The sequence below is a fragment of the Vipera ursinii genome (assembly GCF_947247035.1).
Source record: "Vipera ursinii genome assembly, chromosome: 2".
NCBI classification, from domain to species: Eukaryota; Metazoa; Chordata; class Lepidosauria; order Squamata; family Viperidae; genus Vipera; species Vipera ursinii.
Window position 1 is genome coordinate 240,608,073 of NC_139513.1, and position 17,722 is coordinate 240,625,794.

The 17,722-nt window shown below is 39.4% G+C and overlaps 1 protein-coding gene across 2 annotated transcripts in view; it reads left to right on the forward strand.

The window, feature by feature from the left end:
* The window catches only part of ZNF608 (zinc finger protein 608), a 126,487-nt gene that overhangs the window by 60,622 nt on the left and 48,143 nt on the right, over window positions 1-17,722 (forward strand). For both annotated transcript variants that reach the window (XM_083352000.1, XM_083352001.1), the window contains exon 3: window positions 7,366-7,621. In XM_083352000.1, coding sequence (XP_083208126.1) covers window positions 7,366-7,621 — 256 coding nt within the window. The remainder of the gene's footprint in view (window positions 1-7,365; window positions 7,622-17,722) is intronic.

Sequence of the window (17,722 nt, forward strand, 5' to 3'; positions counted from 1 at the left end):
ATTAAAAGATTTTTCTGCAAAAAAAGTATTTTTTTGTGTCAGTTTTCAAGTCACAATAAACCAATGAATTTCTAAAGTAGCTCATTTATAAATGTATGTCTCCACTATCCTTTATTATATAGGGAAATACATTATTTTATAAGATCCCTTTTAAAAGTCATTCTTTATAAATCATCTTGTAGTGGTATGTGGGAAAGACTTTGGAAGACGGGACAAAGATGAACAGTCTAAGGCAGACGTGTCAAACTCGCGACGTCATGTGACGTCGCGCGACGTATCGGAACTTGCCGGCAATGGGGTGGGCGCAGTTTCTTCGTGATGCGTCCGGCCCGCAGGCCGGCAGTTTGACACCCCTGGTCTAAGGAACAGTCAGATAAGAGGCAGCATAACCTGCAGCTATATAGTGGGCAGAGCAGTAGGCTCAGAAGAGACTTTCACTAAGTTCTCTGCTGGAAAGGTGACCACAGGATAATTATACTTTCAGACTTGCAAGATTCTGTTAACATAGCATTACCATAAAGTAGAACTGGTTTATCTTGTTGTGTTTCCTGTCTGGCCTACCTGTTAAGGCAGACATGTCAAACACAAGGCCCGGGGGCCGGATGCGGCCCACGAAGTGGTTTCATGTGGCCCGCAAAGCCATCCTGGAAACAGTGAGGGAACAGCCCCCCACTGCCTTCGCCCTGGCCCAGAGACCCTCCTCCTGCCAGAGACCCTCAGATCTGTCCCACTCCTGCCCAGGCCCCCATAGGCACCATTGATGCGAACGATGTAGAGCTGGCCATGCCCACCCAGTAGGCCATATTCACTCTAGCCACGCCCACCCAGTAGGCCACGCCCACCTAGGCCATACCCACCCGGCCCCCTGAGGGCAACCGCAATGCTGATGCGGCCCTCAATGAAATTGAGTTTGACACCCCTGTGTTAAGGCCAGCGTTAATCTTTCAAGTCTCATGCAGTCTTCCAAAGAAAGAAATTTTAGGAGTAATCCCAATCCTTAAAGAAATCTATTATCTGCCTAGCACCTGGCAGCAGCATTATTGCAAAACCAGCAGCAAATGGATATACAGATGGCTAATTTACATAATGTGACACCTGAAATAGAATTTGCCTCAACCAGTATCAGTGCAACCAATGGCAACTTGGCCCTAATTTTGCTGACGATATACTTATAAGAGGGTATGTACACTTACACTGCCACATTATTCTAGTTTTTTGTTATTTTTTTCACCACTAAACAATTATAGTTTGTTTTTCAATTGAATTTGTACAATGTTAAAGGTGGAAAAACATTCTGAAGTGATTTATCTTGCTCTGATTTTTGTACATCTCAAAAACCTGGCATTTTAACAGGTGTGCAGATTTTCTATATCCACTGTAAAACCGCTGTCCCAGCTCCTAAAAAATGCTTGGCAATACTCCTTTGGTTGACAGAAAAAAGTGGCCTTTTAGAGTGAAAATAATTCTTTTCCTCTCAACCCTTTCAGCATCCCAATGCCTTCTGCCCCATTTTTGTGCCGACGGACACTTCAGATGCGGTCATAGATGCAGTTCTACTCAAGGGTGACAGATTTACTACCATGGGCCTTTTATTCCACACCGTTCCTCCCAGCAGAAAAGAACTATGATATTTTCAATGAAGAGTTGCTGGCTGTAAAGAAATGCCTTTCACCAATTAGTGACACCTCCTGAAAAGGGTAACCTTTTCTGTGCAAGTTCATACAGACCATAAGAATTTAGAAGTTCTCCAAAACACTTAATTTCTCACTCCTCAGCAAATCAGGTGGACACAATATTTATCCTTCTTTTATTTTTACATCTCATAGGTTCCAGCTTCCCAAACAAATTTCCAGGTTCCCTCTTATTATTATTATTATTATTATTATTATTTATTAAATTTTTATACCGCCCTTCTCCCGAAGGACTCAGGGCGGTGAACAGGGCATATCTTAAAACTACAAAAATACAAAAATTAAAAAAGAATTAAATTATTGCCCACAATAAAAACAATAAAAATATATATAAATATTAAAACCCTAAGTGATTCCCCATCAGGCCAGGCCAGCTTGTTCAAATAAATGGGTCTTTAACCCGCGACGGAAGGAGCGGAGATCTGGTGCCATCCGGAGCTCAACCGGCAGCTGGTTCCACAAAGCCGGAGCGCCCACAGAGAAGGCCCTCCCCCTGGGGGCCACCAGCCGACATTCTCTGACTGGAGGCACCCTGAGGAGGCCCTCTCTGTGGGAACGCACGGGGCGGAGGGGAGTTGACGCCGGCAGCAGGTGGTCCCCGAGGTATTCCGGACCCATGCCATGTAAGGACTTAAAAACCATCACTAAGACCTTGAACCTCACCCGGAAGACAACTGGTAACCAATGCAGCTCGCGGAGCAAAGGTGTAACATGGGAGTACCGGGAAACTCCCAAGACAACTCTCGCGGCCGCATTCTGTACCAGTTGGAGCCTCCGAGTGGTCTTCAAGGGAAGCCCCATGTAGAGAGCATTGCAATAGTCAAGACGAGAGGTCACGAGCGCATGAGTGACCGTACACAGGGCATCCCGGTCTAGATAGGGCTGCAACTGCCGCACCAGGCGAACCTGTGCGAAAGCCCCCCTGGTCACGGCCACTACATGATCTTCTAAGGTGAGCCGTGCATCAAGGAGGACTCCCAAGTTGCGAGCCCTATCTACGGGGTGTAAAGACTCACCCCCCATAGAAAGTGATGGAACGTTTTGAATGTCCTGGGATGCCGGAATGTACAGCCACTCAGTCTTGTCCGGGTTGAGTTGAAGTCTGTTCCTCCCCATCCAGACCCGAACCGCCTCCAGGCAACGGGACATCACAGCGAGGGCATCACTGGGGTGGTTTGGGGTCGAAATGAAAAGTTGGGTATCATCAGCATATTGATGATACCCAACTCCAAAACCACGAATGATCTCACCCAGCGGTTTCATATAGATGTTGAACAGGAGAGGCGAGAGAACCGAACCCTGAGGAACTCCACAAACGAGAGACCTAGGGGCTGATCTCTGCCCCCCTGCCAACACCGACTGCGAACGTCCCAGGAGATAGGAGGAGAACCACCGAAGAACTGTGCCTCCCAATCCCAATCCCCTGAGACGCCGCAGCAGGATACCATGGTCGATGGTATCGAAAGCCGCCAAGAGGTCTAATAGGACCAGGACAGAGGAATATCCCCTATCCCGGGCCCTCCAGAGATCATTCACCAGAGCGACCAATGCCGTCTCCGTGCTGTACCCGGGCCTGAAACCCGATTGGTACGGGTCCAGATAATCCACTTCATCCAGGACCAGAGGGAGCTGATGCGCCACTACACTCTCAACAACCTTCGCAAGAAAGCGAAGTTTGGAGACTGGACGAAAGTTGTTCAAGACAGCTGGGTCCAAGGCAGGCTTCTTGAGGAGAGGTCTCACCACCGCCTCCTTCAAAACGGTGGGGAAATTACCCTCACTCAAAGAAGCAGATATCACCGCCTGGAACCAGCCTCGTGTCCTCTCCCTGGCTGCATAAACCAGCCAGGAAGGGCACGGATCCAATAAACATGTGGTGGAGCTCAACCTCCCCATAATCTTGTCCACTTCATCAGGGGTCACAGAATCAAACTCCTCCCAGATAACATTGACAAGACCGCCCGTGTCCTGATCGTCAGACTCTGCCCAGCTGGAGTCCAAACCGGTCCGAATCCGAGCGATTTTATCCGACAGATGTTGACCAAACTCCTCGGCACGACCCTGCAAGGGATCCTCCCTCACCTCCTGATTAAGGAGGGAGCGAGTCACCCTAAACAGGGCGGCCGGGCGATTATCTGCGGACGCGATGAGGGCAGAGAAGTAATTGCACCTCGCTGCCCTCATCGCTGCGAGATAAGACCTAATATAGGTTCTTAACCGCAACCGGTCGGATTCGGATCGGCTGGACCTCCAGCAGCTCTCTAGGCCCCGTTTCCGACGCTTCATCTCCCGGAGCTCCGCGGAGAACCATGGAGCTCGATGGGATCTGCACTGGGTCAGGGGCCGCAGGGGTACAACTCGGTCCAGTGCCTCAGTGGCTGCCCTTTCCCAGGCTTCCACTAAGGCATCCGCCGAGCTGTGAGCGACGGAGGCAGGTGGGGATCCCAGCGCTGCCTGGAACCCGAGAGGGTCCATTAAGCGTCTGGGGCGGTACCATCTAGTTGGTTCCGCATCCCCACGGTGGGGGGTGGCAAGACAGAAGACCAGCCGCAGGAGGTGATGATCGGTCCATGACAGGGGCATAATAAATGGAGAGCCCCCACCAAGATCATCCAACCACCGTCCAGATAAAAAAACCAAGTCAAGGGTGTGGCCTCCCTCATGAGTTGGTTCAGAAATTACCTGCGTCAGGTCCATGGCCGTCATGGAAGCCATGAACTCCCGGGCTAACTCAGATGACCCTCCCAGGGATGGTAGATTGAAGTCACCCAAAACTAGAAGTTTGGGGAACTCAATCACCAAACCGGAGAGGACATCGAGTAGCACGGGCAGGGCTGCCGCTGTGTGACTAGGCGAAACGTACACCAGCAGCAAGCCCAACTGAGCCCCCGAACCAAACCTCAAAAAGAGAGACTCACACCCGACTATCTGAGGAACGGTGGTCTCCCGCGGACATAAGGTCTCCCTAATAACAACCGCCACCCCCCCGCCCCTACCTTGAGCCCGAGGCCGGTGTAACGCTCGGAAACCTGGTGGGCAAAGGTCAACCAAAGGGACCCCACCCTCTGGACCCAACCAGGTCTCGGTGATACAAGCCAGGTCCGCATGCTCACCCTCCACCAGATCCCGCACAAGGGGAGCCTTATTAACCACGGACCTGGCATTCAGGTACACCAGCCGGAGCTCAGGAGGCTGCACATCCTCGCTCCCGGCACCTCAGGGAAGAACCAGAGGGTCGGAGCGCCTCACCGCTCGCAAACAGCGGAGACGGCCCTCCCGGTAACGATACGGCCCTCTGTCCATACGCCTGCTGCCATACCCCAGTGTCGTGGGAATCGGTAATCCCACGACCCGCTCCAGAGCCGCAGATGTAACCACAACCCGCTCCCCCCGAACGCCGTCAGACCCAGGCCTGGCCTGCAACACGGTTGTATGGCCACCCCCCACAGCCAGACAACCACTACCCCCCACCCCCCTCCCCAACCCCCTAAAAAATTGACTAAAAAGTTAACCAGGGGCTTCTTATTAAATTTATATCGAGAGCCCCTGGTCTTACCCGGCCATCTCTCAGGGTCCCAATAATTGGGCCCTTCATCGAGACTGGGGATAGAAAAGAAGGCGGGACGCACCCAGGAGAGGGGGGCACCCCTGAGGGCGAGCAAGTCCGTATCAGAATATATGTAAGCCGGAGTCTGAGTTGCCCAGTCCCATATCCCCTGCAATACTACTTGAGCCATGCATCTTTGAGTTGTACCAAAAATCAGCAAACACACAAAAGCTGGCATCAGGAAGAGAGGCTATTGATCTCTTTCATCAGGAAAGAGGAAGTGTATAAGGGGTAAATATGTTGCTGGAATCTAGTCCCAGAGGGAAACATATTGAATACTTGATGCACTGGAAAGGTTAACCGCAGTCTTTTTTTTTTTGTAAGGTTTCAATGAAGGCAATGTTGTTTGTGTTATTTTTTGTTTTGTACTGTCCCAGATGCTCAGATATTCATTGTTTCAGTTCCTCTTGTTTTTTACTTAGAAGGCTTTGTTCTTTCTGAGGAGAAGGCAGAAGAGAGGGTGCCTGATTTTGGAATGATAACAATTCAATAACTATACTGGCTTCCTCTACTGCTGGCTTTCCTGGTTCATCTCGGTGGTACGAGCTACTTCAGATAAGGGTTCCATCGATTTCTTTGCTCTTGTAATTCTTCTAATTCAACTTCTGTGAATATTTTGTATTATAAATAAACTTTGGTCTGCTAGCTTCTGTTTGTTTCTTTCTGATTCTATACGTTGTTCTTTCCAGAACTGATGCTTTATCTTTAGACTTGATTTGTAATAGCAGGTCATTGTTTCTTTATCAATCTTTGTATATTTGAGATGGGTATGAACATTTTCCTCTTGTAGTCCTACATCTGCTGACCCTGATTACTCAGTCATTTGTCCTGAGTTCTATAGCTCACTTATCGCCAAAATGCCCAAGAACTATTACACCTAGAATCGTGGTTGTTGACCCGGGTGACAACCGATTGAGTATAGGTTTCTATAAATTACTTTTTACCATATTATTTATGGGAGACGCACACTTCATTATTGGAGAAGCACTCCTTTTTGTAAGAGTTCCTTGTTCCCCAAGGTCTGGACACAACATAGCATAGCAAATCTGCGCACAATTTTGTACTGCAGGAAATACACTTTCAACAACACGCTATTGCTCTGATCACCTCCACCATTCTAGGACTTTGCCAGGTGATGTTGCCAGATAAAGATGTCTTCAAAACTCAGCTTTTAAAGCTCAGTCTATCAATACTCATTTTACCCAACTGTCTTTCAGACTTTGTTAGACCCCATTGTGTTATGTCATTTATAAGTATTTTGTGTGAATCTTTTTGAACAAGCTGAAAATATGATCTACTGTTTCTTCTGCTTCTTTGCACAATCTGCACTTTGAATCATTTGACAATTTTTCAATTCTGGCCTTGATTGCATTTGTTCAAATTATTAAGCTAGCATCTAATAATATAGGCAATTCTAAGCAGGGTGGGTTTTTATTAAATTAGGGTTTTCAGATCTGATAAATTCAATATTTCCAGATGTCGAGGAAGTTCTTTAGGTATCACTCTGCGGGCTTCAGTCACAGTTGGTATAATAACATATTTCTTTTTCCATGTGGGTTCAATTTCGATCTGCAAATCCTGGTGTTTTGTAATTGTTTCCAATTATTAATAAATAATATCATCTGTTAACAATGCAAAGTCTTCACTGCCAATTCTTTAGCTAGTATCGGTCTGCACATGCATTCAGTTCTTCCCAGGAATCTAGAATGTTGTAAACTATTGGCATAGTGTATATACAGATCTAAGCAGTGTGGCCTTTTGTAATTGACAGATGGAGAATGGTGTAATAAAAATGAAATAGTCATTGCTTGCCATTGGCATCTGGTTGGGCACTATCGTGACAAAATGTTGAACTAGTTGAACCTTGGCTTAATTTAATAAGACTGTTATATTCTGCTGTTCTTATGCCCGGAAATTAAAAGAATGAGTTTCTTTCTAAAGTAAGGTATTTTTTCATCCATCTTGCGGTATTATTATATGGAATTAATATGTTTATTTATCTATACATTTTTAATATCAGTATTTCCTTTTACTTTAAAAATATTTTTTTTTCCTTTTTACTTGTAGGTTGACCCCCTCTTTACAGTGCCTGCACCTCCACCTCCTATTTCCAGTAATTTGACAACTCAGATTCTACCTTCCTATTTTTCACCATCTTCATCCAACATTGCAGCCCCAGTGGAGCAACTTTTGGTACGGACTCGTTCAGTGGGAGTGAATACTTGTGATGTTGGAATAGTAACAGAACCTGAATGCCTTGGACCATGTGAACCTGGAACCAGTGTAAATTTGGAAGGGATTGTATGGCATGAAACTGAAGAAGGTAAGATGTTTTCTTCCATCTCTCAAATGTAATATTGCATTTGATTTAAAAGAAATATTGCTGAAAAATAATTAAATAGTATGCTTGGTGTTGTTTTGTTTCTGCTTGTAAAAGAATTTCTTGTTATTCTGAGTCTGAATCTAGCCATAATTTTACAAATAATATTTTTTGTTTCTGTTGTTTTTGAAGGATGGGGTTAGATTTTATTCTAAAATCTTGCTAAACTATCACGTTGGTGGTATTTTGATATAAGGTTTAATGGATTTTACATATGTTATAAGGTATGCATAGATACTCTTACAAAAAGAATTATAAAATTTGCAATCAATACATTAATATTCAAATTATTTTGGCATCTGCAATATTGCAGTAAAACATATAAGTAGCATAGATGGTTGTTACTGGATTTGCTGCAAATTTGATTAATCTCTTGTGTGCATAGGCAAATTTATAATTGCATGTTAGCTACTTAAATATTTTGTTTTAAGTGACCTGAGAGCTTTGGGATAATTGTTTGGGAATTGGAGATTTGGAAATAATGTCAGTCAACTGCAGTTTCATATAAATATAGATTTCCTTAAAATAATGAATAAAAATTCAAGCTACAGCTTGAAAAATAAATTGAAAATTGTTAGCAAAAAGTCTAGACACTAAAAATGAATTTGAAGGATAATTATGTTTGACAAATTAGAAGCCACACAAAAATGTATTTTTCAATATTGATTTTCAAAAAATTCCCCTCATATGTGAACTACTTATAAATAGTACTGAACAGTTATTATGGCCACCTATTTTGGAGGATATGGTCTGAAATATTGAGAATTATTATAATGGATTTTTACAGATGTTTTCTTCTTTCTGTTTGAATAGTATTTTATTACTAGTGATTTAATAGCCAGTGTAAAAAGAATATGGTAGCTCACGAAGTTAGGACACTGGGCTGACAACTGACAGGCTTGCATTTGAGACCCGTTTACTGCTGCAGGCTGGAGTGAACTGTGGTCAACGCTCCAGCTCTTGCCGACCCAGCAATTTGAAAGCAGGTGACCACAAGTAGAGAGATGGTTATCACTTTGGTGGACACCTTAACAGGGATATGAAAGGAGCCCCCAACCAGGCAACAGTGATGTCACCATTCAATCCTTTCAACCCGGAAACGCTTTGGTGCTCCTGATATGAATGCAGTAGTAATAGCCTGTGTGAATTGAAACAAAGAAAGGGCATTTTAAAAGTGTACAATGCACTCCATTGATAATAAATCCTAATGTATTTTGGTTAGAAAAGATACAGCAAAGCTTGATTCTGTGGAATGGAGTACGAAATATTATCAGAGTGCATTAGCTAGGTTTGCAAAATGTTTTAGACTCTGCCCTTCCACTTGTCTTCTTTGTATGTATATCTTCATCAGATTCATAAACTAGACTGACACTTTAAGATTATTTTTAAAGGTCACATAAGCAGTTTTAAAATACTTTAAATGAGATAGCTGTCTATTTTGGCTTCAGTGTTCACCTTTGTGATTTTCAGAGAAAATCAGAATATGTGGGAAAGAATTATGGTGACACAGAAGAGCAATGGCTTTTAATACTGTTACTTTTGCTGAGTAAACTAAACATCTGACCCCCACAGAATTAAGAAACATCTCTTGTTAAAGGTCTGGAGGGCAACAGTGTGCTGTTTTATAATGTTCTTCATACTTGCAAGAATGACATTTCATCTGTTTTCCTTCTGTGCTCAGATATATTCAGCTGAGAAGACTTTTACTTATTGATAAAAGATAACGCCTGATCTGTGCTTATAGATTCCCTCCTCCTGTTGTTGGTAAAAAGAGTAGTCTATCACCCTTCTTACTTATCTCCTATTCTGATTGTGCATTTACAAATCTGGGGAATTGGTTTGGCATAAACAAGATAAAGATAAATCCACTATCTCCTAACGTCAAATGTAAAGAAATTTAAAACTTGCTATTTTTTTTGACAAAACTTCTCAAATTATACTGATAATATAATGAATAACTTGAAAGAGTGACATATGATACTGCTTAACCGCATAAGCTTCTTAAAAGAAAAGAAAAGGAATGCTTCAGATTTTTTTTAAAGAATTTACTAAATTGAATTATTACTTTGGTGCTATGTTATAGAAGACTAAATATATCTTCATCTAAACTTTTTAATTGGAAATAAATTGTTTTAATTTCATTCCTAACATGATTTTACTGTGGGACTAGGTTTAAGGTTCTGATTTATACGGTAGTAATGGAACATATTTTTTTCTTAACTGGCACTTTGCATATCATTTTAAATGGTGAACCAATAGACTAGGACACTGTGAAAACTGTCATACTTAGCTAATTTAAACAGGAAAAATAATTCAAGCCAAATTCTAGAAAAGTATAAATCAGCTATAAACTTGATTTAATGATACATACAGTAGTACCTTGGTACTTATCCAGGATTCATTCTGGAAGGTGCGATGAGTACTAGAAGCAACAGGTACCAAGCAAGCCACGTGATTTAACCATGTGACTCTTTATTTTGGATGGAAAGTGTAACAAGTCATGAGGTAGCCGATGCCAGGAAGTTCTACCCTGTACATAGAGTACCAGGAGAAAGATAAATACCAGAGCAAGATTTTTGCTTCAAAACTCGTTGAGTACCAAATTTGATGAATTTTAAAGCAGTCAAATACCAAGGTATAACTCTATTTCCAAATATAAAATTAATTGTATTTATTTCCTCATTTAGTTTTTTTAAGAATAAGCAACGTTGGTTGACTATATTTGATACTCAAGGGATATGCTTTATAAAAAAATCATGACCAGAACAAAATTACTTAATTATTTTTTTTTTGGCTGCCCATCTTACCACAGGGTAACTCTGAGTGGTTTACAATATTACAAGGATAGAATTGTACAAAACCTATACATAATACAAACACAATAATATAAAAATATAAATATTCAACCCTAAATGAAAGATGCAAGGGAGAGACTGGATGAGCAAGGGGGAGATGGCATCTGTTATAAATCTGTCAATAACCCCCAATGTGAAGTTCTCCCCTCCCCATTGGAGCCCCAAGCTAACTGGCAGAGCCAGTTCTTTAGGCTAAATTATAATTTTTAATCTTAAAGTAAATTGATGTATCCAGCATCAAATATTGTAACTGTACTTTAATTCTTTTAAGAGATTAAAAATGTGGCCAAAATAATGCAAGAAAATAGTGTAATACTACAACATTTATGAAAATATAAATGTGTTGTGGGGTTTTAGTAGTCATTAAGGAAAAACTACTTGGAAGCCACATATAAGCCACATACTGCTAAGTTTGTAAGCCGCCCTGAGTCTTCGGAGAAGGGCGGGATATAAATGGAATAAAAATAAAAATATAATCTAGAAGATGCTTGCATTTGAATTCCATAATGCCCAAGAATGTATTTCTTTCAATAGGTCAAACCGTGAAATATTGCAAAAAAATTAAAATAACAATTCCTTACTTGAAAATAATTAACAATATTATTTTTTATGACAGTAATAGTAGAATTTCCCACTTAGTAGCTGTGGCTTCTGGAAAGGTAGCTTGGTTTGCTTTTGTAGGGAAAGCTTAATAACTACACTTGGACTAAGATGATGAATTGTTAATAGCCTTAGGAAATTATAATAGCTATCTTGCCTGTCTCATCTTAGACACTTTGCTAGGTTTGAAGTCTGCAGTCAGGCGGTTTAATAATTAAATCAGTAACAAGCTAATTTACAAGAGTGTGATTGAGATATCAATGGTCCTAGTTATCTGCATTTTTATATTTCTGCACCAATTCTAAGTATACATATATTTTTAAAAAATTATATCCTAGTTTTTATTTTTTTTAAAACATGCTCAAATTGGCTGATAAGTTTTTGTGCCTTTGTATATTTTCTCATTATCAACTTTCATAAGGAGGAATAAACTCCACCATAATGATGATCAAAATACCCCATAATGATCGTGCATTTTTAGCACCTTTAAATATTATTATTACATCAGCACTAGATGCTATTTTTATTCTGTTCATAAAGGATGCAAATTATGTTTCCGCTACCAAGTTAACCTACCAGAATGAATTCTGCAATGATCCAATATGTCTGTAGGAGGTCTGTACTATATTTACTGTATGGCGGCAACTATTTACAGAATGTATCTTGAGCAGTTACAATGATTCCTCAATAAAAGGCAGCAATAGGGGGGGATATGGTATTAATCATAATGAGGATTTGAAAAGAGCTGATATGGTTCCTGATATGGTTCCCACCTTCAAGAAAAGAAAGGAGGAAAAAAAACCAGATCCAGGAAACTACAGACCAATCAGCCTAACATTAATACCTGGGAAGATACTAGAAAAAATAATCAAAAAGCAGATCTGTAAATATCTAGAAACAAATAAAGTTATAAGTTATAACGAGTTTGTTAAAAATAGGTAATGCCAAACTAATCTTATTTCATTCTTTGACTAAATTAGTAGCCCAGTGAAATGCTATGGACATAGTACACTTACTTCAGCAAGGCATTGGACAAAGTAGACCACAATCTACTTCTTGGTAAACTAGAAAAATGTGGGATAGACAGCATCACCATCAGATGGATTTATAACTGGCTGACAAAACATACTCAACAAGTTGTCCTTAATGGTACTACATGTACATGGAAGGAAGGAAGCAGTGGATACTAGAAAGGTCCATCTTGGGCTCAGTACTCTTCAGTGTCTTCATAAATGACTTAGATGAGAGAATAGAAGGGGAACCATCAAATTTGCAGATGACACTAAGCTGGCAGGAACAGCCAACACCCCAGAAGACAAGCTCAGGATCCAAACAGATCTTGACAGACTTGAACAATGGACCCTATCCAACAACATGAATTTTAATGTGGAGAAAAGCAAGGCAGGAAAAACCAAAGGTACAAGTACAGATTCGGCAAAACCTGGTTCAAAAACAGTGACTGTGAGAGGGACTTGGAGTCCTAGTGGACAATCACTTAAACATGAGCCAGCAGTGTGCAACAGCAGCCAAAAAAGCTAATACAATCCTTGGTTGTTTAAACAGAGGCATAGAATCAAAATCATGTGAAGTACTAGTACCACTTTATAAATTCTTAGTAAGACCAGACCTGGAATACTGCATCCAGTTTTGGTCACCACATTACAAAAAAGATGTTGAGATTTTGGAAAAAATGCAAAAAGAGCATCTATGATGATTAAGGGCCTGGAGACAAAAACATTTGAAGAATGCTTTCAGGAATTGGGTATGGCCAGTCTAGAGAAAAGAAGGACTAGGGGTGGCATGATAGCAATAGTCCAGTATTCAGGGGGCTGCCACAAAAAAGATCAGCTTATTTTCCAAAGCGCCAGAAGAAACAATGGATGGACACTAATCAAGGAGAGAAGCAAACTGGAATTAAGGAGAAACTTCCAAACAGTAAAGACAACCACTGGAACAGCTTGCCCTCAGAAGTTCTAGGTTTTTAAGAAAAGACTGGACAACCACCTATCTGAAATGGTATAGGGCCTCCTGCTTCAGCAGGGGGTTGGACTAGAAGACCTTCAAGGTCCCTTCCAGGTCTATTTTGATTGATGAGAATGATACGGTGTCTGTAGAGGATGATGTTATATTTGGCATGAATTCTTAAAAAAGCAATACCTGCTGATCTAGCACTGGAAAGAATTACATTTGGATATGAACTGATTATGTAGGTCACTTATATTCTCCTTTAAGAACTACTGTCACATTGCATTACTTACCTTATTTTTTGAAGGCAACAAGAACAATGATGCTTAGTGTCCTTCTCTAATATTTAAAGAAATATTTTTTTCTGAAGAAAAGGACAAAGACATGTATTGCACAGCTAAGCTTTGACTGGAAAATTTATTGTTAACAGTGCAATTATTAAATGAGGCATCATGTGACCACACCTGATTTTACAAACTTTTTTTTTTGCCTTAGTCATTAAACAAAGTTACCCACAGTCATTATGTGAGACATCATATGACTCCAATTTGCGACCTCCTCCTGGCTTTCCCTTTGACTTTGCTTGTCAGAAGCTGGCTAGGAAGGTCCCAAATGGCAATCATGTGCTGGGACTGTCATAAATGTATGGCAGTTGTCAAGCACCCAGATCCCAATCACGTTACTATGGGACGTTGTGGTGGTCAGTGTTTGGAGCAGTCATAGATCACTTTTTAAAAAGCTTTTGTAACTTTGAACAGTCACTAAATATATGATCATTAAATAGGCAGCATCATCCAGAATATACCTAACACTACTGTGTACTATTTAACTTTTCCTTCCTTCCTTCCTTCCTTCCTTCCTTCCTTCCTTCCTTCCTTCCTTCCTTCCTTCCTTCCTTCTTGTTATGTCACAAAAATTAATTATTGAGCTTTTAGAATATGGCAGTTGATGATCTATGTAACCCTAATATTCCTGCTTTCATCATTACATTTCTTAAATTTTAGTATAAAATCTTATAAGTACTCTGATATTTTATTTATCAATATATTTGTTTCTAAGTGTGCTATCTTCAGGACAGAATATTTGATTTCAGTAAATAGTTCCTATTGGGAAGTGGAAGAACAGGTTAAGATTGTATATGTATAAATGTGATAAGCTAGCTTTGTAACTGGTTTTTTATGCATGGCAGCCATTTTTGTGAATAAGTACTTAAAATAATTCCTGCAAGAAATAATTCCAAATCTGCTTTTTGGCCAAAATGTTTGTAGATTCATTTTGTCTGTCATTCTAGTTTCTAATTCCTAATCAATGACTAGAATTTACAAAATATTTTCATCATTGTAAGGATCATAAAAGCATTTGTACAATTGACAAATAACAGCTATAGATTATTATTCTTATTAAGTTTGGAGGCAGTGAAACTTCAGAAGAAAATTTAGGGATAGTAAGATAACATCATGTACATTATTAGTTGTGTTCCCCTCTTTAAAAAAATAGAAACCATTCTTGTGAATCTCTCTGGGATGATCCTTTGTAATAACTAAAAATATGTTGCAAGATTGGGGATTGTAAGAAAGTATATTTCATAGGTTCAAGTGAAAGACAGAAGAAAAAAGTAGTCTACATTTCACTGGTGGGAAGTCTCGGCAAGAAATCAGTCTTAAATAAAGTATCAGAGAGAGAGAGAAAAATATTGCTTAAAAATAAGAAATACAATCAGGAAGTAAGATACTGTCTTCACAATTACTCCTAAGAATTCAAATTACCAATGGAGATTTGCCAAAAGCTTCAGCACAACCAACACAAGTTCTTTTATGAGTCAAATATTTGGCAGCCAAAGACTTAGTAGTATGTTCTTTCTCACTAGTATGTATGTATAACTCATTCAGACTCACAGTATACTGTAGGGAATAAATTAAGAAAGGAAGAGATACTTTTCTTTTGCTGCTACTGCTAAACGATAGGATTTTTTTTACAATAAGCAACACTGGATAGCTTGAAGGAAAGAACTAATTGTTTTTTAAGTTCATAAATAAGGGACTTTAAGTATCTTTTAGAGAAGTACTTATAAAGTCATTTTGAAGAGAGGAAGTAAATAATATTATCTGTTACTGAAATGTATTTTGATGTTGAAACGAATTTTACTGTTATCCAGTAATAACAGTGATTTGTTCAGATGATGGTGTATTTGCTTGAAAGCTGATCACAAATCAAGCCATCACATATAAAAAGCTGCTCCTGTAGCATTTGTTTTTCTTCACTGTTAGGATGGTATTGCTTCTTAAAAACAATGTGTTGATCGATCTGCCTACTTATAATTTGAGACCTTGATTTCATGTCATTCAAGTTGGATTTATTCTACATAATATCCCTTAGGTTCTTAAGAATGCTATGCCACATTGGTCATCTGTTTGCAAAACTTAAGATAGCCAGCACTTCTTGGAATAAACAGATCTTTACTTTCTGAGTTTGTGTACTTGTATATGGAGGGAGGGAGGGAGGGAGGCAGGAAGGAAAGAAGGAAATTGGAAGGAAGAAAGGAAACAGAAGAGAAAAAATATAGAGTAACTGTATAAAATTAACTTTGAAATTATTTTTTGAACAAGTTCTAACTCAACCACACAGGATGATATTGTTCTATTTTTTTCATTATATTGAGTATGAGTCATTTGAAAGGCAAAAAATCCAGGACTGAAAATCTGGAGTAACAATTTTCTTTCCAACAGAGCAGAACTATCAGTTTAGTTACACTGCATGCTCAATCAATCCAGTATTTGGCATGCATTAATAAATAACATATGTTAGTATATAATTCAACACCAAATAAATATATTTAAACTTTATGTCTCTTTCCAATTTTTTTACCAACCATGTAAATACAGTATTAAGTCAAAATGATATAAACATAGAACAGACCTGAATTACATAGATCAATGTCTCCTCAAAGATTGTATTTCCAACATAAAGAGGTCAACCCATCCCTTCTTAAACATCTATGAAGTTTAGAATTTTTGATGAATAAGCACCATAATAAATTTATTATTCTTCAAAACATAAGACTATTGATTGGTTAAAATATGATATTTAAAGTCTTTATTCTAAAGTTCTTGTAAATTTTAACCTATATTACTAATACTCTGCAACTGTTTATAAAAATAAAATGTAGATTAAGTATTCTAAAACACCATACAATAATTACAGAACATTGAATGATTGGAAAAAACTGATAAAAATTTTGAATAGAATACTAATGCCATTTTCTTTTGCCATGCTGTTAAAATACTATTCATTTGTAATTTTCAAATAAGGATTGTTCCAAAGTATGGATATTTCATGTAAACAAAAATCAAAGTTAAATTTCTCAACTATATCTTTCAGATATGTCTTGTGTTCTTTAATGCTGGCATATTGGCTAAAGCTAATCACTCAGTTAAAATATACATAAGGTCAATGCTAAAGTTGAGTGTGAGAAAATTACCTCTGTCCCTCAATTTTCATATGGTAATTAACATTTTAATTTAAAACATGGAAATTCCTCTTGATATATATCCACCAGGAACAATAGTTATGTAAACATTCTTCTCCATAAAATCTTGTGTTTTTTATTCTGGTTTGTTATTTGATTTTAGGGACATTTAGAGACCTCTATTAATCTATTGTAGCAAAAGATCAGGAAGTGTCTGGTAGTAATTTTTCCAGCTAGCACATTTTATTAAAGGTGTAAGTTTTTGTTAGTTCTTATTTCATAATCAGAGTTGTTAGTCAGAAAATGTGTTACCAGGCCTCTTTCATTTTGTAGCATAACTTTAGGATTTTTAAGTAGAAGATAACATACCACTGAACCTTTAGGAATGGTTAACTATACAGTAGATGGAGTTCCATCATTGACAGTAGGATATATGTAAGTTGCATTTACTGCTTATAATCAATCTATTTTATTGTCAAGCAGCTTGCTTTATAGTTATGCAGGTTAACTTTATGCAGAAAACTGATGGGAAGAGACCTATAGTTTTCTATTTTCCTTAATTTTTTCCCTGTTCAATTGTGTCCAGTTCAGAGAGGAGATTGCCTAGACCAGAGGTCCCCAACCTTTTGGCACCAGGGACCGGTTACATGAAGAGAGGTTTTTCTGCCGACCAGAGGGGACGTGGTTTTGTGTGCTGCCTGCATCCTGCAGACCGGGTTTTGTTTATGCGGACCAGTTGCTGGCATGCTGTGGCCCGGTATTGGTCCACAGATCGGGATTGGGGACCCCTGTCCTAGACAAGTCCCTGTAGTTTTTATAAGTGGTTTGCAATTGCCTCCTTCCTAGAGCTGAAAGAAAGTGACTAGCCCAAAGTCACCCAGCTGGCTTTGTGTCTTAAGATGGAAGTTTCCAGCCAGATGCCTTGACCACTGTACCAAACTGGCTCTACTTAATCATATCTTTTAATAAGAAGAGAAAAAATGCTTGTTTGATGCTTGGTTTTTCTCTTTCCTATTTTCAATTTATCTTGTATTCATAAATAGTGTAAATATCTACTATGGTTATTCAGAGATAATGCTATTAAATTCAATAGGGCTTATTGGTAAGTGGGATAAGATTTCAGAATAGCAGAGTAGTTCTGATTGATTAACAAGGCAT